The 15,752-nt window shown below is 38.3% G+C and overlaps 1 protein-coding gene across 1 annotated transcript; it reads right to left on the bottom strand.

The window, feature by feature from the left end:
- Nucleotides 1-4,141: 4,141 nt before the first annotated feature.
- On the bottom strand, nucleotides 4,142-5,867 carry cst3 (cystatin C (amyloid angiopathy and cerebral hemorrhage)). The gene is made up of 3 exons (XM_072676793.1): nucleotides 5,583-5,867; nucleotides 4,594-4,704; nucleotides 4,142-4,492 (listed from the first exon to the last, which is right to left on the bottom strand). The coding sequence occupies exons 1-3, from the start codon at nucleotides 5,781-5,783 to the stop codon at nucleotides 4,415-4,417; spliced, it is 390 nt and encodes a 129-aa protein (XP_072532894.1). The 5' UTR covers nucleotides 5,784-5,867; the 3' UTR covers nucleotides 4,142-4,414.
- Nucleotides 5,868-15,752: the final 9,885 nt, after the last annotated feature.

The following is a 15,752-nucleotide window of genomic DNA, read 5'->3' as shown; positions in this document are numbered from 1 at the left end:
AATGAAGGAAGAATAACTATACAGATTATTTGAGGAACATTTGTAGTTTTATTTGCAAATACAAGTTGAGTGATGAACTGCTTTACAACAGTGGATTTGTTTGGTAATTGGTCCAAATGTGTGTTATGCAATTTTGTCTCTAAATAACATCTCAAAGTTAGTGTTTTACTAATTGTAGAAATTAAATAAACATTGTTTAAAGTGTTTGGTAAAAATGTGGCTTAGATAATTCTTCAAACTATGTGAAAACAACCAGCCTTAATGAATGACCACATATTTTATTTATTTATATATATATATATATATATATATATATAAACATTAAATATACAGTAAAATACAGAAAAGTACATCAACAAATCAACACAATCACAGAGAGAGGTGAGATCAGGGTTGGGCACCCTCTCAGAAAGTCACTCAGAAGATCCCGTAGTTCTGACTCTTGTGGCTTGAGTCCACTTAAGTTTCAGTTCTGCCAGACACAGCAAAAGCAGCTTGATAACGGCCTTCAGCAGAACATCTCGCTCTCCTGAAAAACATAAACAACTCCATACAACCTCCAAGGCATTGTGCCCTTGTCATTGTGACAGAGCTAGACAAAGCAAAATAGAGTGCATATTAAAGATCATATGTTATTATATAAATATAATACAAATATTACATTGTTTTAAATGGAACTCTGACTTAAAATAATGTACATATCCAGCACTGTTAAGAATATTAGCTTCCCGCTGCTGTTTTACCAAGATATCAGTGTGGGCAAGCAGATGAAATGGCAGGGAGGAAAGAGATAGAGAGGCCGAGTCACGAGACAGATGGCAATAGAGGGTCAGTATTGACATCAGGCCTCATATCTGACAGCACAAAGTGGAGTGAATGGTCTGAGGAGTGTTTTTGACTGTTTATAAGCACATTTAGTCAACTGATTCTATTGGGATTTGCTTGCTTTCCCTTTTACTCAACCATGGCTTGTTTTTTTCCCCACTGGTTTTCAGAGCATGACTTTACCCATCAGTGAGCTCCCAAATTTTTCGGTGCCTGGGTTCCAGAATTGCAGAAATCCAATTGCTTCTCTGTTCTTGAACTTTCAGCGGTCTGTATAAGGACAGCTCCGCAGTTCTTGCTGCATCTGCTTGTACAGTCAATCGCACAACCGCTCTTTCCCGTTTTTCTGTTTTAGCAGCATTCACACTGAATGACCATTGTCTGCCTTTTCGCCACTCAGTGATTTCCGCCACCTGTGACATCACATTCATATCCCCTGTTGAAGCCAGAGCGTAAATAAAAGAGAAGAAGATAAACGTGACCGGCAGAAAGCACATTAGGCAAGAGGAAGGATGATTAGATACATTGAGTAACATAGCTGTACAATGACAATGGGCTATCTTTAACTGAAAAATATATCTGGCTAGTTCAATATTAATGCATGTGCACACCTGTCGCCTTGTACATTGCTTTCACTCACCATTCTGATGCAGCAATGTAGTTTCTCTGGAGGGCCAGTCTCTATTAAGCCATAAAAAACCTTCTGCTTTAACATGCACTGGCTAGATTTCCCTAGTATTCTACTTTGTGTGTTTTTAAAAGCAGATTTAACAGTAATAACTGTGTTTTAAGGCATTACTGGTTGATTTATAATACCTTATTGCCTCATATAGCTTTATTCCTACTTGAAACATTAATTTTGAGGCAAGCTTTGAGGCTGGTTTTCTGGACAGAGTCCTGGCCTTCACAGCATTTCTCTGTCAGAGAAACAGACTTCAAGATTTTCACTGACATTGAGGCTTAAAATGCAGCAGTTGACTTACTTCATGACTGCCTCTTAAAAACTTGGACTTGCAAATGAATGATAGCCCTGTTTTGTAATAAAACGTCTGGGATAAAACAGTTTAGGATTTCATTTTATTAAAAAAAATGGTTTTTGGTTTTTAAAGAACAGGCCAGGCTTGGTTTAATACTTTATTAAAGTTCTGATCTAATCAGTGAGCCTCTGAAACTGAAGAGAATATAAAAACCCAGCCTTGTTTTCCTAAGGTATTAAATGCTCTGTTCTAGAGAAACGTACAGAGTCAGAATTGTTAGTAACAGGAATCAAAGGTCACCTAAAATATTTCACAGGAAGGCTGCCCCACAGAACCTTTTTTTTATTATTTAAAATGGACATAAATTAACTGTCTGAGGGGTTTTAAGATTGTTGTAAAATAAGATTTGGGTCTAAAATATCATGTCATGTTTAAATCCATTCAGTCCCCAAAGAAAACACAATTTTAATCAACACTGCATGTAAAGATGTGTGCAAGTTCACTGGATCTGTTGAACAGTAAATAAAAAGACTGTACTAGGTTACCATTGCCACCAATGTAATATAGACATTGATCTATATTACAATTAACAATATTTAAATATTCCCTTAAATCTAATCAACAGTCTGTTTCTTAGGCCAACAGTAGCAAAACATCTGCTAAAAGTCAGTCCTTCTTCTATAAGTGTAAAAAAGGACCTGAGATGATGATGATGATGATGATGATTCACACTGTTGTCTTCCAGATGAAACATTCTGTGCTCATTAAAACCTGTAGACAGAATTTTAGACAGTTTAAGAATGATGCTTTGAGTCTAAGACGACTAAAACATCTTCCGATGTTGTGACCGGTGCTGCTGGAGAGAGCAGGGAGTCGAGAGGGCTTCAATTAAAAAAGCAGCTGAACTCTGGCTGCAATGGTACGATGTTAAGAGCAGCCATCAGCCTGTTTTTCTCTTCACTCTCTTGCTATGTCAGCTCCAGGCCAATACATGCAACATGACCACCTCCACAACAATAGCACAGTCAAAGCCATAACAGCATTCACATGTTATGAAGGACATTGCTAGAATAGCAGCCCTAATCATTAGCCTGTGGTCATCTTCCCCAATATACGACACATAGGAATGTAATAAAATGACCCAGGGTACGAGAATTTAGAGTTTGGAGTTTGTCCAGAATATGATTTGAATAAAGAATTTTATAACCTTAATGTTTAAGGTTAGTTTAGTTTTTTTTTATAATACTATAAAGAAATGTAGTAGATTATTACTTTATATTTATTGTGTATTATTTAATTATGTATGATAATACTGTTATAGCAAGTTATAGTATTGAAGCAATCTTATATAGCAACGTTTCATAGCCATTTTAAGACAGTTAGGGCCAAGAAAGGCTTGATTCCAGTGCTCTTGTTTCCTAACAATCTTCTCTGATATAATGCCAAACATGTCATGTCAATCATTTTTGTGACTTTATATTCAATAATAATTTAAGCAATGCACATTTAATACTATAAACACTACACACTGTTTTTAGATATTTTAAATGATAATCATTTTTATTCTTATAAAGTATTTTGAGTGATAAATACTAAATGAATGAATTATCTATTTGATTATCCATTTTCGGTCAAGCTATCTGTCTAAGGATTTGAAAATCACTGAAATAATATATTCAGTCATTTTAGCATACTCTACAGACACTGTAAAAACCTTTTATCTGATGTCTAATTAGTATCATTATATCCATTTATCTGCAGCCAAAAACACATACAGTAGTTCATGTTTCTGTAAACTTCCCTCACTTAAAGGGAATATGAGCACTTATGTGAAAATACACGTTCATACTGTTGCTGTCCGAAAACAGCAGAAAAAGCTTCTGTAAAACCTTCTGTAAATCTGTGTTTACCATTTATACTGCATCCTAATTTTTATACACTGAAAGTTTACTTTTTGAAACTACTAAGTTACTAGGTTTTGTTTCAACACTGACCTTATTTATGGGTTCTACACTTAATCCAGCAAATTAGGAGCTTTAAGAGGATCTTCATATCAGAGGTGGCACATTGACACCTGATCTGTATATAACTAGATCATATTATTCTATATTATTCTGTACAGATGTATTTTTTTCAATACTGTATGGTGTATTTATTGTATAGTTGTCATTTTATTGTATGTTACTGTGTGTTTCCTGTGTCTTTGCATTATTGTATACAGTTTGCCCCACTGAACTTCTGAACACTGAAAAAGCAAACTTTATTCTTAGCTATTAATGAGTGTGACCATCCAGACTAAGTGAATAAAAACAACTCAGCAAAATAAATGTACAACACAATTATTTTCAGCAATCTTTTAATATTAAATCTAATTGCCAACTCTTATTATTTTCAATACTGTGTTTTCAATTATACAAAAACTGTAAAATCTGTAGTTACAGGACAGAACGTTAGTTAAAGCATTGTGAACTTGTGAGTACGTGCTGTGAGTACGATCAACCCGATGATACTGGCAGAAATATCACATTCATTGAAAAAACGTATTAAAGTAGACAGGGATTTATTGATTCCACTAAAGACAGGCAGGGATTGTGCTGTGTGGTATCCGAGCTCTACTTGCAGGTATTCTCAACAACCTTGATGCTGTTCAGCCAAGGCTGACTCCAGACGGCAAACTTGCACTGGCGGTGCTGGAGGGAAGAGACACAAATCAGAGTTGTGTTAACTTACAGGTCTAGGCTGAACACAAAACAGCACAGTAAATGACTGTAAAAAAAGACGTTCAACTGACCTGAGCCAGATTTGGGTCGGCCTGGACAGCGCACACCTCCTCTACTCCACCCTTTCTGCAGGACGTTCTGGCCATCTCAACTGTGAAGATGTACTTCAGTCCAGAAACAACCTAAGAGCGGAAATAAGATGTATTCATTGGGATTATATGGAGACCACACCAGTAAGTTTACTCATGGTGGAGGAGGAGGAGAACGTGGGAAGGTTTTTAATTACTCTGTATTATGAAGCTCTCTGTGGCGTTTCCTGACCATTCCTGCTTTCTAACCCTAAACCTGCAACATCTTGCTTATATATATATATATATATATATATATATATATATATATATATATATATAAAATTAGAATATGTATACAGTTGTTTACATATTCTGTGATGTTGGTGTTATGCTACGTTTGAGAGAAGCCAGAATAGTTTACAGTAGCATAGAAAGATCCAAAGCATTTAGATCACTGAATTGTGCAGAAATGTCCCTTCAGCATAGTGGACTAACTAGTGTCCCCTCATCCACTGAGGGCCATTTTGGTCAGATGCTAAATGACTGTCCAAAAGACATTTCAAAGGTTCAGTTCGTGGTGGAAACACCTACAACTGTAAACCAGATGACAATTGAATTAATATAATGGTTATTCACAATAATATAATAATCTCTAATAATAATAATAATAATAATAATAATAACAATAAATCATCTCTGAAAGTGACTGAATGGAGGCCTGGAAACAAGCAGGCTATTATTTCACAGATAGAAAACAATGAGAGGAGGCTGAGAGCCTGGGAGAAGAAGGCCCCCTACACATCAACAGAGGGGCACCTCTCTATTCTCTGTCCTGTAGATCACGATGAATAGCCCATCCAGCACGGTCCAGGAGGAACGCCCCTAACATCTCCTCCCCGGATAAGGGTTATTAAATAATCAGAAAAGGCCACTCCTTAGTGGGATATCTCCTCATGGACGGACACAGAATTTAGGATCAACTGTCCTACCTGTTTCTTGACGCTGATCACTCTCGCAACCTGGCTGACATACATGTCGTTGCTGGCTTTGTTGTGTTGGGCCACAGCGAACTGCAGGGCATCCTGCACGTCCTTGTCGTTCATGTCCGCCTCTGCGGGGGCTCCGACGAGGCCAGCGCTCGCCACGGCCAAGCAGACGGCCAGGAGAGGGGCGACAACCTTCCAAAACATGGCTTGATCTTCAGTCGATGGCCTCAGTCGATGCTAGCTAAAGCGAAACAACAGGAGGCTCCGAGGACGAAAACAACAGGCGACCGCTGCGGTTATATAAGCACGAAGCCCAGCAGCAGGAGGGGGGTGTGGGGTGTGGGCGGGCCTTTGTTTCGTCCAATCACATAAGCCCTGGTGAAAGCGGATTGGTCGATGCGTGGACGCTTCAGAATGAGTCAGCCCAGATTTCTCAAGGCTGGCCATGATTTGGAAAACACATCTAGGGTGTGTGATTAGGGCAGTTTCACCTCCCTCCCTGAACTAGCAAGACCTGTAGCCTGTTTGCACTGTAAACCCACACAAGTTAAAAGCACACATTTAAAGCCATCTTAAACTGCTCCTTATCTTTTTGAGGTTTATTAAATCCAAAGTTGTGGTTGTGGTGTGAAATCGTAGAACAGGTTTAGGGTCAGTTATCTAAAGGTAAAACCTGTAAGACAAAAAAAGAAAGTCAATACATGTATAGAAACTGAATGATCACCTACCTGTCACACACTTGCAGACAGATTGATAGCGAGCCACACACACAGTTGCAATGGACAGACCCTTGTTGGCTGTATGCACCATCAGGAAGGGGGGAGCCATTGGTCCTGAAAGCCTGTAAGACAACAGAAAGTCAATACATGTATAGAAACTGAATGATCACCTACCTGTTACACACTTGCAGACAGATAGTAGCGAGTCACACACAGTTACAGATGCACAGACCCTTGATCAATGTGGTCCGAAAAACCTGTAAGACAAAAAAAGAAAGTCAATACATGTATAAAAACTGAATGATCACCTACCTGTTACACACTTGCAGACAGATATTAGCGAGTCACACACAGTTGCAGATGCACAGACCCTTGGTTCATGAGGTCTGAGAGACCTTTAAGACAAAATATGAAAGTCAATACATGTATAGAAACTGAATGATCACCTACCTGTTACACACTTGCAGACAGACTGATAGCAAGCCACACACACAGTGGCAATGGAAAGACCCTTGTTGGCTGTATGCACTATCAGGAAGGGGGGAGCCATTGGTCCTGAAAGCCTGTAAGACAACAGAAAGTCAATACATGTATAGAAACTGAATGATCACCTACCTGTCACACACTTGCAGACAGATAGTAGCGAGTCACACACAGTTACAGATGCACAGACCCTTGATCAATGTGGTCCGAAAAACCTGTAAGACAAAAAAAGGTCAATACATGTATAGAAACTGAATGATCACCTACCTGTTACACACTTGCAGACAGATAGTAGCGAGTCACACACAGTTGCAGATGCACAGACCCTTGGTTCATGAGGTCTGAGAGACCTTTAAGACAAAAAAAGAAAGTCAATACATGTATAGAAACTGAATGATCACCTACCTGTTACACACTTGCAGACAGATTGATAGCGAGCCACACACACAGTGGAAATGGAAAGACCCTTGTTGGCTGTATACACTATCAGGAAGGGGGGAGCAATTGGTCCTGAAAGCCTGTAAGACAACAGAAAGTCAATACATGTATAGAAACTGAATGATCACCTACCTGTCACACACTTGCAGACAGATAGTAGCGAGTCACACACAGTTACAGATGCACAGACCCTTGATCAATGTGGTCCGAAAAACCTGTAAGACAAAAAAAGAAAGTCAATACATGTATAGAAACTGAATGATCACCTACCTGTTACACACTTGCAGACAGATAGTAGCGAGTCACACACAGTTGCAGATGCACAGACCCTTGGTTCATGAGGTCTGAGAGACCTTTAAGACAAAAAAAGAAAGTCAATACATGTATAGAAACTGAATGATCACCTACCTGTTACACACTTGCAGACAGACTGATAGCGAGCCACACACACAGTGGCAATGGAAAGACCCTTGTTGGCTGTATGCACTATCAGGAAGGGGGGAGCCATTGGTCCTGAAAGCCTGTAAGACAACGAAAAGGCAATATATGTATAGAAACTGAATGATCACCTACCTGTTACACACTTGCAGACAGATAGTAGCGAGTCACACACAGTTACAGATGCACAGACCCTTGGTTCATGCGGTCCGAAAAACCTGTAAGACAAAAAAAGAAAGTCAATATATGTATAAAAACTGAATGATCACCTACCTGTTACACACTCGCACACACTAGTGAACTAGGGGCAGTGAGTGCACACACACACACCCAGAGCGGTGGGCAGCCAACTCCAGCGCCCGGGGAGCAGAGAGGGTAAAGGGCCTTGCTCAAGGGCCCAACAGTGGCTATTGCATGATAGATGGTGTATGGATGGATGGAGCATCTTTAGTCGGAATGAGTGGCAAAATAATATGTTTATTAGGAAAAGAGCCAAAATGAGATGAAACAAGCCGTTGTCTGCTCAAGATCCAACCAAACTACCAAAGAACCAATGGTCCCATGCCCATGTGTAGCAGGGACGTCCAGCTGACTGAGGCTCAAATCCCACACGCTTAGAGGCTAAAGCCTTGTATCGGACAGAGCTTTCCCTTTTAACTTTTAATCAAACTTAGCATGTCGCTGAATTCATGACTACAGATTGAGCTCCCACACGTTTCGGTGCCTGGAGTCTAGAATTGCAGCAAATTATTTGCTTCTCTTTTCAGTCTGCAAAAAAAAGCATGGCTCCGCAATTCCTGATGCATCTTTTTGTACATCAGCTCTTTCCCGTTTTTCTGTTTTTTAAGATAAGATAAGATAAGATAGTCCTTTATTAGTCCCGCAGTGTGAATGCTGCTAAATGTTTAGCAGCATTCACACTGAACACTAATGCTGCCACTCAGTGGGCATGGTCACTGAGTAGCAGTAGAGATCATGACATGGTGTACATAAGAAAGTGTTATTAAGCATTATATAAATACAAAATTTACACAAGAGTCTTCCTTCAGTGTTGTCATGCGGCCTGATACCCTAATAGCCTTGTTCACGTCTGAGTTTTGAGCTGATGTATTGGGGTTGTTTCAGTTTTCTTAGCTTTTCGCTTAGCTATCATGCAACAAAAACAGGCATAAACCCTAGCAAACATTTCCTGATGGGTTTCAGGTAAATTATAGTTTTACAACAGAAAAGCAGTAGCAACATTTTCAAGAAGTATGCACATCTATTTGTAGCTGGTGTGTTCAGAGAACATCTCTCAATTATAAGGTTGAGCAATAGTTAAAAAAAATTTATAATTGTAAAAGATAATAAATTAAATGCAAATAGTAGCAAGATTTGTAGCACATTTGACAAATTTGCAGAAGATGAAACTGGTAATGTGGAGAAAGGTGTTGCAGTATGAAGTATTCACATTTTGTAATGCCTTCCACATTTAACCAGCCTGCTTTAACAATGTTCATGCTGACTGAGTAAACACACGGTTTGCCACAATATTTGATTATGTAAGAGGTGCAGGAATTTCTTAGTCATGTTGCAACCTGCCCTAGACTGCGGCCTTTTTCAGCATCATGGAGAGATCTGGAACAGGAACCCTTGTGATTATATTTCATGACTACATAAATGTTATTTGTTGGTTTTTTTTTTAAATATAAGGTAACATGTTGGGCCTTGTGTTTTCCCTCTGCCTCATTTCTTACCATGTGGAATTCAATATTCAGTCCAAATGCAAAAGGTATTAAAACTGTGTACAGATACATACAGTTGTATATGAAGGTTTGGGTTCTCTTGGCCAGACTGTATGTTTTGTCAATCATAAAAATAAATAATAAAAGTAAACACAGCCATTTTTTATTACATGAACAAAAAAGGAATATCTTTAATGTGGCCTGTGCAAAATATTGGACAGCTTGCAAACACTTTGTAGCAGCTAAAAGTCTTTCAATTCTTCTAATTGGATGTTTCCCCCACTCTTCTTTGCAGACAGCCTTTAGTTTTAGATACATTCTTGCATTCACAGCTTCTTTAAAGTTCTGTCAATGTTCTGTGATATTTCGGTCAGGGGACTGTGAGGGCCAGCCCAACAAAAGCTTCGGTTTGTGTCTCTGCAGGCAGTCCATGGTGGATTTTGAGGCATATGTTGGATCGTTATCCTTTTGTAGAAGCCATTCTCTTATCAGTTTCAGTCTTCTAACAGATTTACTTTACATTTACGGCATTTAGCAGACGCTCTTATCCAGAGCGACTTACAAGGTTACTCGTATTACAGAGGTGGGCCAATGTAGTGCTAGCAGTCTTGCCAAAGGACCCTTATTGGTGTAGTGCTGGTCTCCCACAAAGTGTTGTTGTAACGCAATGGTAGGTGGTGGTGTTATCTGTTGCGCCACACCAACCAACAGATAGTCTGACCATGTATTTTATTTTACCATTTGTGCAATATTGCTAATGTCACCAGGAGCAACACAGCCGGTGTACCTTTGGTCATTCAGTTTTTCTTTCAAAAACCATTATTGAAAAATTGGAAATAAATTGGGAGTTTTTGGGTTCTGTTATTGACGGTGGATATAAAACAGGAAATAATTTTGCTTTATAATTTCACAAATGATAAAAAAAGATAAAAATAATAACAAACAAACAGAAACTGAATAGAGGATCATATTTTATTTATCCAGATGTCCAATCGCATCAATCGAAAATAAGCGTGCAGTGTGCTCGCATGGATTACAGGTGTATTACATACATGTCATGTTTTCTTACATATACTTCAGTTACTAAAGTGTTCTTGCCATGAAATACATTTTCTTTTCTCAAAATGAAATATACATTTGCTGATTGTGGCTCCATCAGTCTACAGCACTTGCTGAAATGAACTCAAGGTTCAAACTTCCTTCTTATGACTCTTCCATAAGAGGAATAAGATTATACCTTTGGAACCTAGCAAAGAAAACAGCAATTCTGATCCCATCTTGACCTCCACCGTTCCCCTGAACTGCCATTTCTATGTTCTTATAACCCTCACTTGCCTTGTGTGCACTGTTTATTACTGTTATTATTATCATTTTTGATCAGCCAGTTGTTTAAAGGAGCATTTATGAGAATTTATGAAGGATTTTGATTCAGCCAACAGTTCTTAATTACCCAATTATCTGCTTTATGTTTGATTAGCTACATAGGTTTCATTTCCCAAACTTTCAGATAGAACTAAATATAAATGTAGGAAATACAGCCTGATTTATTGGGCCTGTAGGCAGGGAAATGTTTTTTTTACATATCTTAACTGGAACAGTTGTGCTTAATCAGAGTGGTTTATGGTAAATGCTTTGTTCTAGAGACACTGAGTCAGAATGGGTTACAGATGTGAAAAACCAGTCGTCATGGACACCTTGCCACAAGTGGCTGGGCAATCAATGGGAATCAAACAGTGTCTGGATAATCGGCCCATGTCTAGACACTAGGCCTAAAACAATTTTTAAAATACATTCATGGTGAAGAGAAACATTCAAGACATTTTCCCACTAAACTGGACTAGATAAAAATGACTTTATTTGTCATTGCGCAACCTAGCTCTTATCATCACCACTGTAAAGACATCTGAGACTGTTTCCTAATGATTGATCATTTCACAACAAACTACTGTGAATGGCTTAATTTCAAGTGATTGTGTTTAACAGTAATGGTGCCCCAAGAAACTAATAATTTGGCGCACTGCTTGCAGAGAGCAGGCACCATATATATATATATATGGGCAGCTCCTTTAGCGACAGGCTGCTTCACCCCAAGTGTGTGAAGGAGCGGTATCGCAGGTCCTTCCTTCCTGCTGCCATCAGACTGCACAACCAGCACTGCTCCCAGCAGACCACATACACACACACTTAACTACACACACATGTTCATGTTCAGGGAATACTATGTGCAATATCCCCACCCCCCCATGTGCAATTAAGAGTCTTTTGCTGTAAATAATATTGTTATTGCTATTTTAATTCTTATTTATATTGTGTATATAGTGTAAATTATTTATCTACATTTTTGTAACTGAGTGTCTTGCTATCCCTTTCTGCTGTTACACTGGGAATTTCCCCACTGCGGGACTAATAAAGGACTATCTTATCTTATCTTATCTTTATATATATATATAGTTGTCTGGTTGGACCCCATAAGCTTTTTTGAACAATGTAAATGCAAGTATTATTATTATGTAAGTTATAGAGATTATAGTTCACTGTATATAACAAACTCTGTTCTATGCATAAAGTTGCTGATTGAAATCTAAGGAGTTTTTAATGCTTTAATCTGTCTTTGACTTGAGTGCCTTCATAGCTCTTGGTAAAAGCTAGGTTGTGCATGGACTGTTTCTTTAAGATATCTAGGCATTAGGCTTGTGTTGGCCTGTGAGTTTTTACTGTGCACCAGATACTGTTATTAATTCCTGGAATATTATACGGATGGTAAAATGCGAGGGGGGACTTGTCCATGTCTGTAACGCTCCAGGCTACAGACAATAGAATCAGATGAATCGGATTAAAAAGGCCTATATGTGATGGCAAGGTGGTGCTCAGAGGCAAAAACAATGAGAGAATGATACGCCAAATCTCAAGTCCTGCAGCAATATTACAGCACTTTTTAATTGTGTCTGAGATTTTAAATGACAAATATTTTGCAACTAGGCCTCCAGTCTGGATTTTGCTCAAACATTGGAGGAGGTGAATAGTCTGTCTGCAGAAAATCTTTACCAATACCGGCAAACATAAATACATTCTTATGTTGTTGTTTTCTAATTATGAATTAGATATATGTATATGTATATGTAATTCTACTAAGAACTACTAAAGAACTACTATACTAAAATTCAGTCATATTAAAATCTGTGAACAGGCCAATGGTGTATGTTTTTTTTTAGTGTGTCCTTCGCCGATGAAGTGCGTCTTCTACAAACCATCTAAGCCTAATTTATACTTCAGAAGAAAAGCAGGTACTCCACACCCTTTAAAAAGGGTGAGATTGACGCCAGGGGGTGTGGAATTTGCGTCACTTAGTCTTTTGTCGGCTAACAATTTTCTCCGAAGTATAAATTAGGCTTTATGCTACTGTAGTTTACACCTTTGCTTCCTTTGAAGATAATAGTCATCTAAAGAAATGGGGCCTCCAGTGATTGTACTGGACATTGATTAATGGCTTGGCCTGTACTGAGTCATATAGACTGCTTCTCCTTAGTGCCATGGTGAAATTACATCCAAACAAGGGATATTATGTGGACTAGTGATCCTGAAGTACCACTGCCCTGCAGGTTGTAGTTTTTGCACTTACACACCCAGTTTACTTTAGGAAGAGCTTGTTTATTAGTTCACTAGTAGCTTAAAGTGTGCTTTGAGTGCTCAGAAATGGGCAGAAGTAATTATACATTTTAAATAAAGCTGAAAGAACTCCCTCTTCTAAACATAGCAGTATCGGTATGTGTAGTTTGGTCTTGACTGTACCAGACGTAAGTAAGTGAGATCACCCATTCCTTTTGCTACCAGCAAAACCAGCACAGGCCTTTGTTGACTTTTAAATGCTGGTATGCTGGTCAGCCAGCATGACTATGCTGGGCAGGGTGACCATATGCCCTCTTTTCCGGGACATGTCCTTATTTGTGGATCTAAAAATGTGTCCAGCTGCGATTCGTAAAATGATTGCGTGATTTTGCATTGAATTCATGCCAGTTTCTACAGTCGCCACACAATCTGTGTGCAGATTTTTCAGCTTCAAACACGTCTCTGTAAGGCCTGCTTTCTTTTCTCCACTACAACTGGTCTTTATGTACATACGTCTACATCCAAGCATTGATCAAAACGCTTCCCAGAGATAGCGCAGGAGCCTCAATGCCAATATAAATAAGCACAGATCAGTTATTGGCCTTTCAGAGGAACCAAACATGCTGAAGGGTCCAAAGGCACCAAAATCAGGGTTCAAATCTATAATGAAGTCAATCACACACACAAAGAGGACTGTGTCTAGAGAAAAATGGCAGATTTTTATGCCAGCTGACTTTATTTTTTGTATGTATTTTTGTTATATTGGCACAAAAAACATTTATGTGAAAAGTGGACATTTTTAAAAGTGTGTTTAGTTTACTTAACTTTTTGCCCCTCTAACACACACATACGCTGCCATGATCCTACAACTTACGCCTACTTGAAGCTCCTGGCTAAAACATCCTAACCACAGTGAACACCCACGTGTCCCCAGTGTCCTCCTTTTTGTAAACCACTCTACTTTGCTGTGTAATGACATATGTAAGGCTGTAATGGGTATTATCGGGTAGTGCTCATTAAGTTCTCACCCCAGTGGAAGTGCACTACACAAGTGTCATGGTGGAAAAAGCGCAACATTGACTATACAGTCAATGGGAGGAAATAGTCAATGGCAGGGGAGATACCATGATCACTTGCACTCCGGTTGTCCTGACCCCTGCGAATTCCCCAAATGTGGGAATCTCAACTGCATAATTTCTGGTGGGCAGCGGTGGCTCAGCGGTTAGAGCGCCAGGCTATCAATAACAAGGTTGTGGGTTCGATTCCCGGGCTCACTGTTGGGCCCTTGAGCAAGGCCCTTTACCCTCTCTGCTCCCCGGGTGCTGGAGTTGGCTGCCCACCGCTCTGGGTGTGTGTGTGTTCACTACCACAGAAGGGTTACTTTGCACTTTTACAGGCGACTGTTTAGTAGATCAGCGCCTTGCTGATTTGCCTAAATGTAGTTTCCTTCTCAACTTATTCAAAATGACTCTAAATGTTGTTAATTTTGTGCCTTAAGTTTTGCTAAATAGAATCTGCAAGCAAAATGTTGTTGAAATTCAACATAAAAAAGTGGGTAGTGAACGCAATATATTTATATAAATACATAAAATATATAGATTTAAGTTCAGAGTAGCAGATAAACTGAAGTTCTGCATTTAACATTTTAGCCACAAATACGATAGGTAGGCCGGTTCAGCTTCAACTGGAGTAAAGCACTTACGAAGAGCAATGGCGTAAATGCATGAACGAGCAATTCAGTGATTAGTTAATATGATGATGATTTATTTTTAATGCAGAAATACCGTTTATCTGCTGCCGTGCACATGTTAGAAAACGTGGTTTCAGACGAGGCTTCAGAGCGCCTGTCACTCAAACCAGATAAACCAATAGCGGTGATTTAAGGTGAACGCCCTCTTCTAAGACCCGCCCACCCGTAAAAACGCGCCAAAAAAGAAACAAACCTTAAAAAATAATGATAATTAATTTAATTGATTATTGATTTAATTAGTTAAGTATTTAAATGCATATATTTGATGTATCATATAATATATATTTGTGTATATATATACGAAGCTATTTGCAATAATTGGTCTTTTTTTCTAAGACCCGCCCATCCGTAAAAAGGCGCCAAAACGTAGAGTATTAAATTGCAGAGACGAATAATAATAATAATAATAATAATAATAATAATAATAAAACCAATAGAGGTGATTTTAGGTGAACGCCCTCTTCTAAGACCCGCCCACCCGTAAAAAGGCGCCAAAACAAAAAACAAACAAACAACAAAAAATATTGATAATTAATTACTTAATTAGTAAAGTATTTAAATGCATATATTTGATGTATCATTTAATATATATATATATATATCATATAATATATATTTGTGTATATATACACAAAGCTATTTGCAATAATATTAAAGTATAGTATTAAATTGCAGAGACTATTAATAATAATAATAATAATAATAATAATAATAATAATAATAATAAATAATAATTAATTACTTAATTAGTTAAGTATTTTAAGGCATATATTTTCTGTATCATATATATATATATATATACACACACACATTGTATTTGCGATATATACCTTTTCATTTTATTTATCATAATAATATTTTTTAAATGTTATTTACGAAGTTATTTGCAATAATTAGTCTCTTTTGGTTTTAACTAATGACTGTTTGTCATTTCTTAAAGCGGGAGTGTGTTTTTCTCCCCCCCACCCCCACCCGTATTCCGACAAATCCCACCTGCTGCTGCTGACGGAGGGAA

The sequence above is a fragment of the Salminus brasiliensis genome, chromosome 4, assembly GCF_030463535.1.
Source record: "Salminus brasiliensis chromosome 4, fSalBra1.hap2, whole genome shotgun sequence".
NCBI lineage: Eukaryota > Metazoa > Chordata > Actinopteri > Characiformes > Bryconidae > Salminus > Salminus brasiliensis.
Note: the sequence above shows the minus strand (reverse complement) of the source record. Positions and strands in the feature narration are given on the sequence as shown.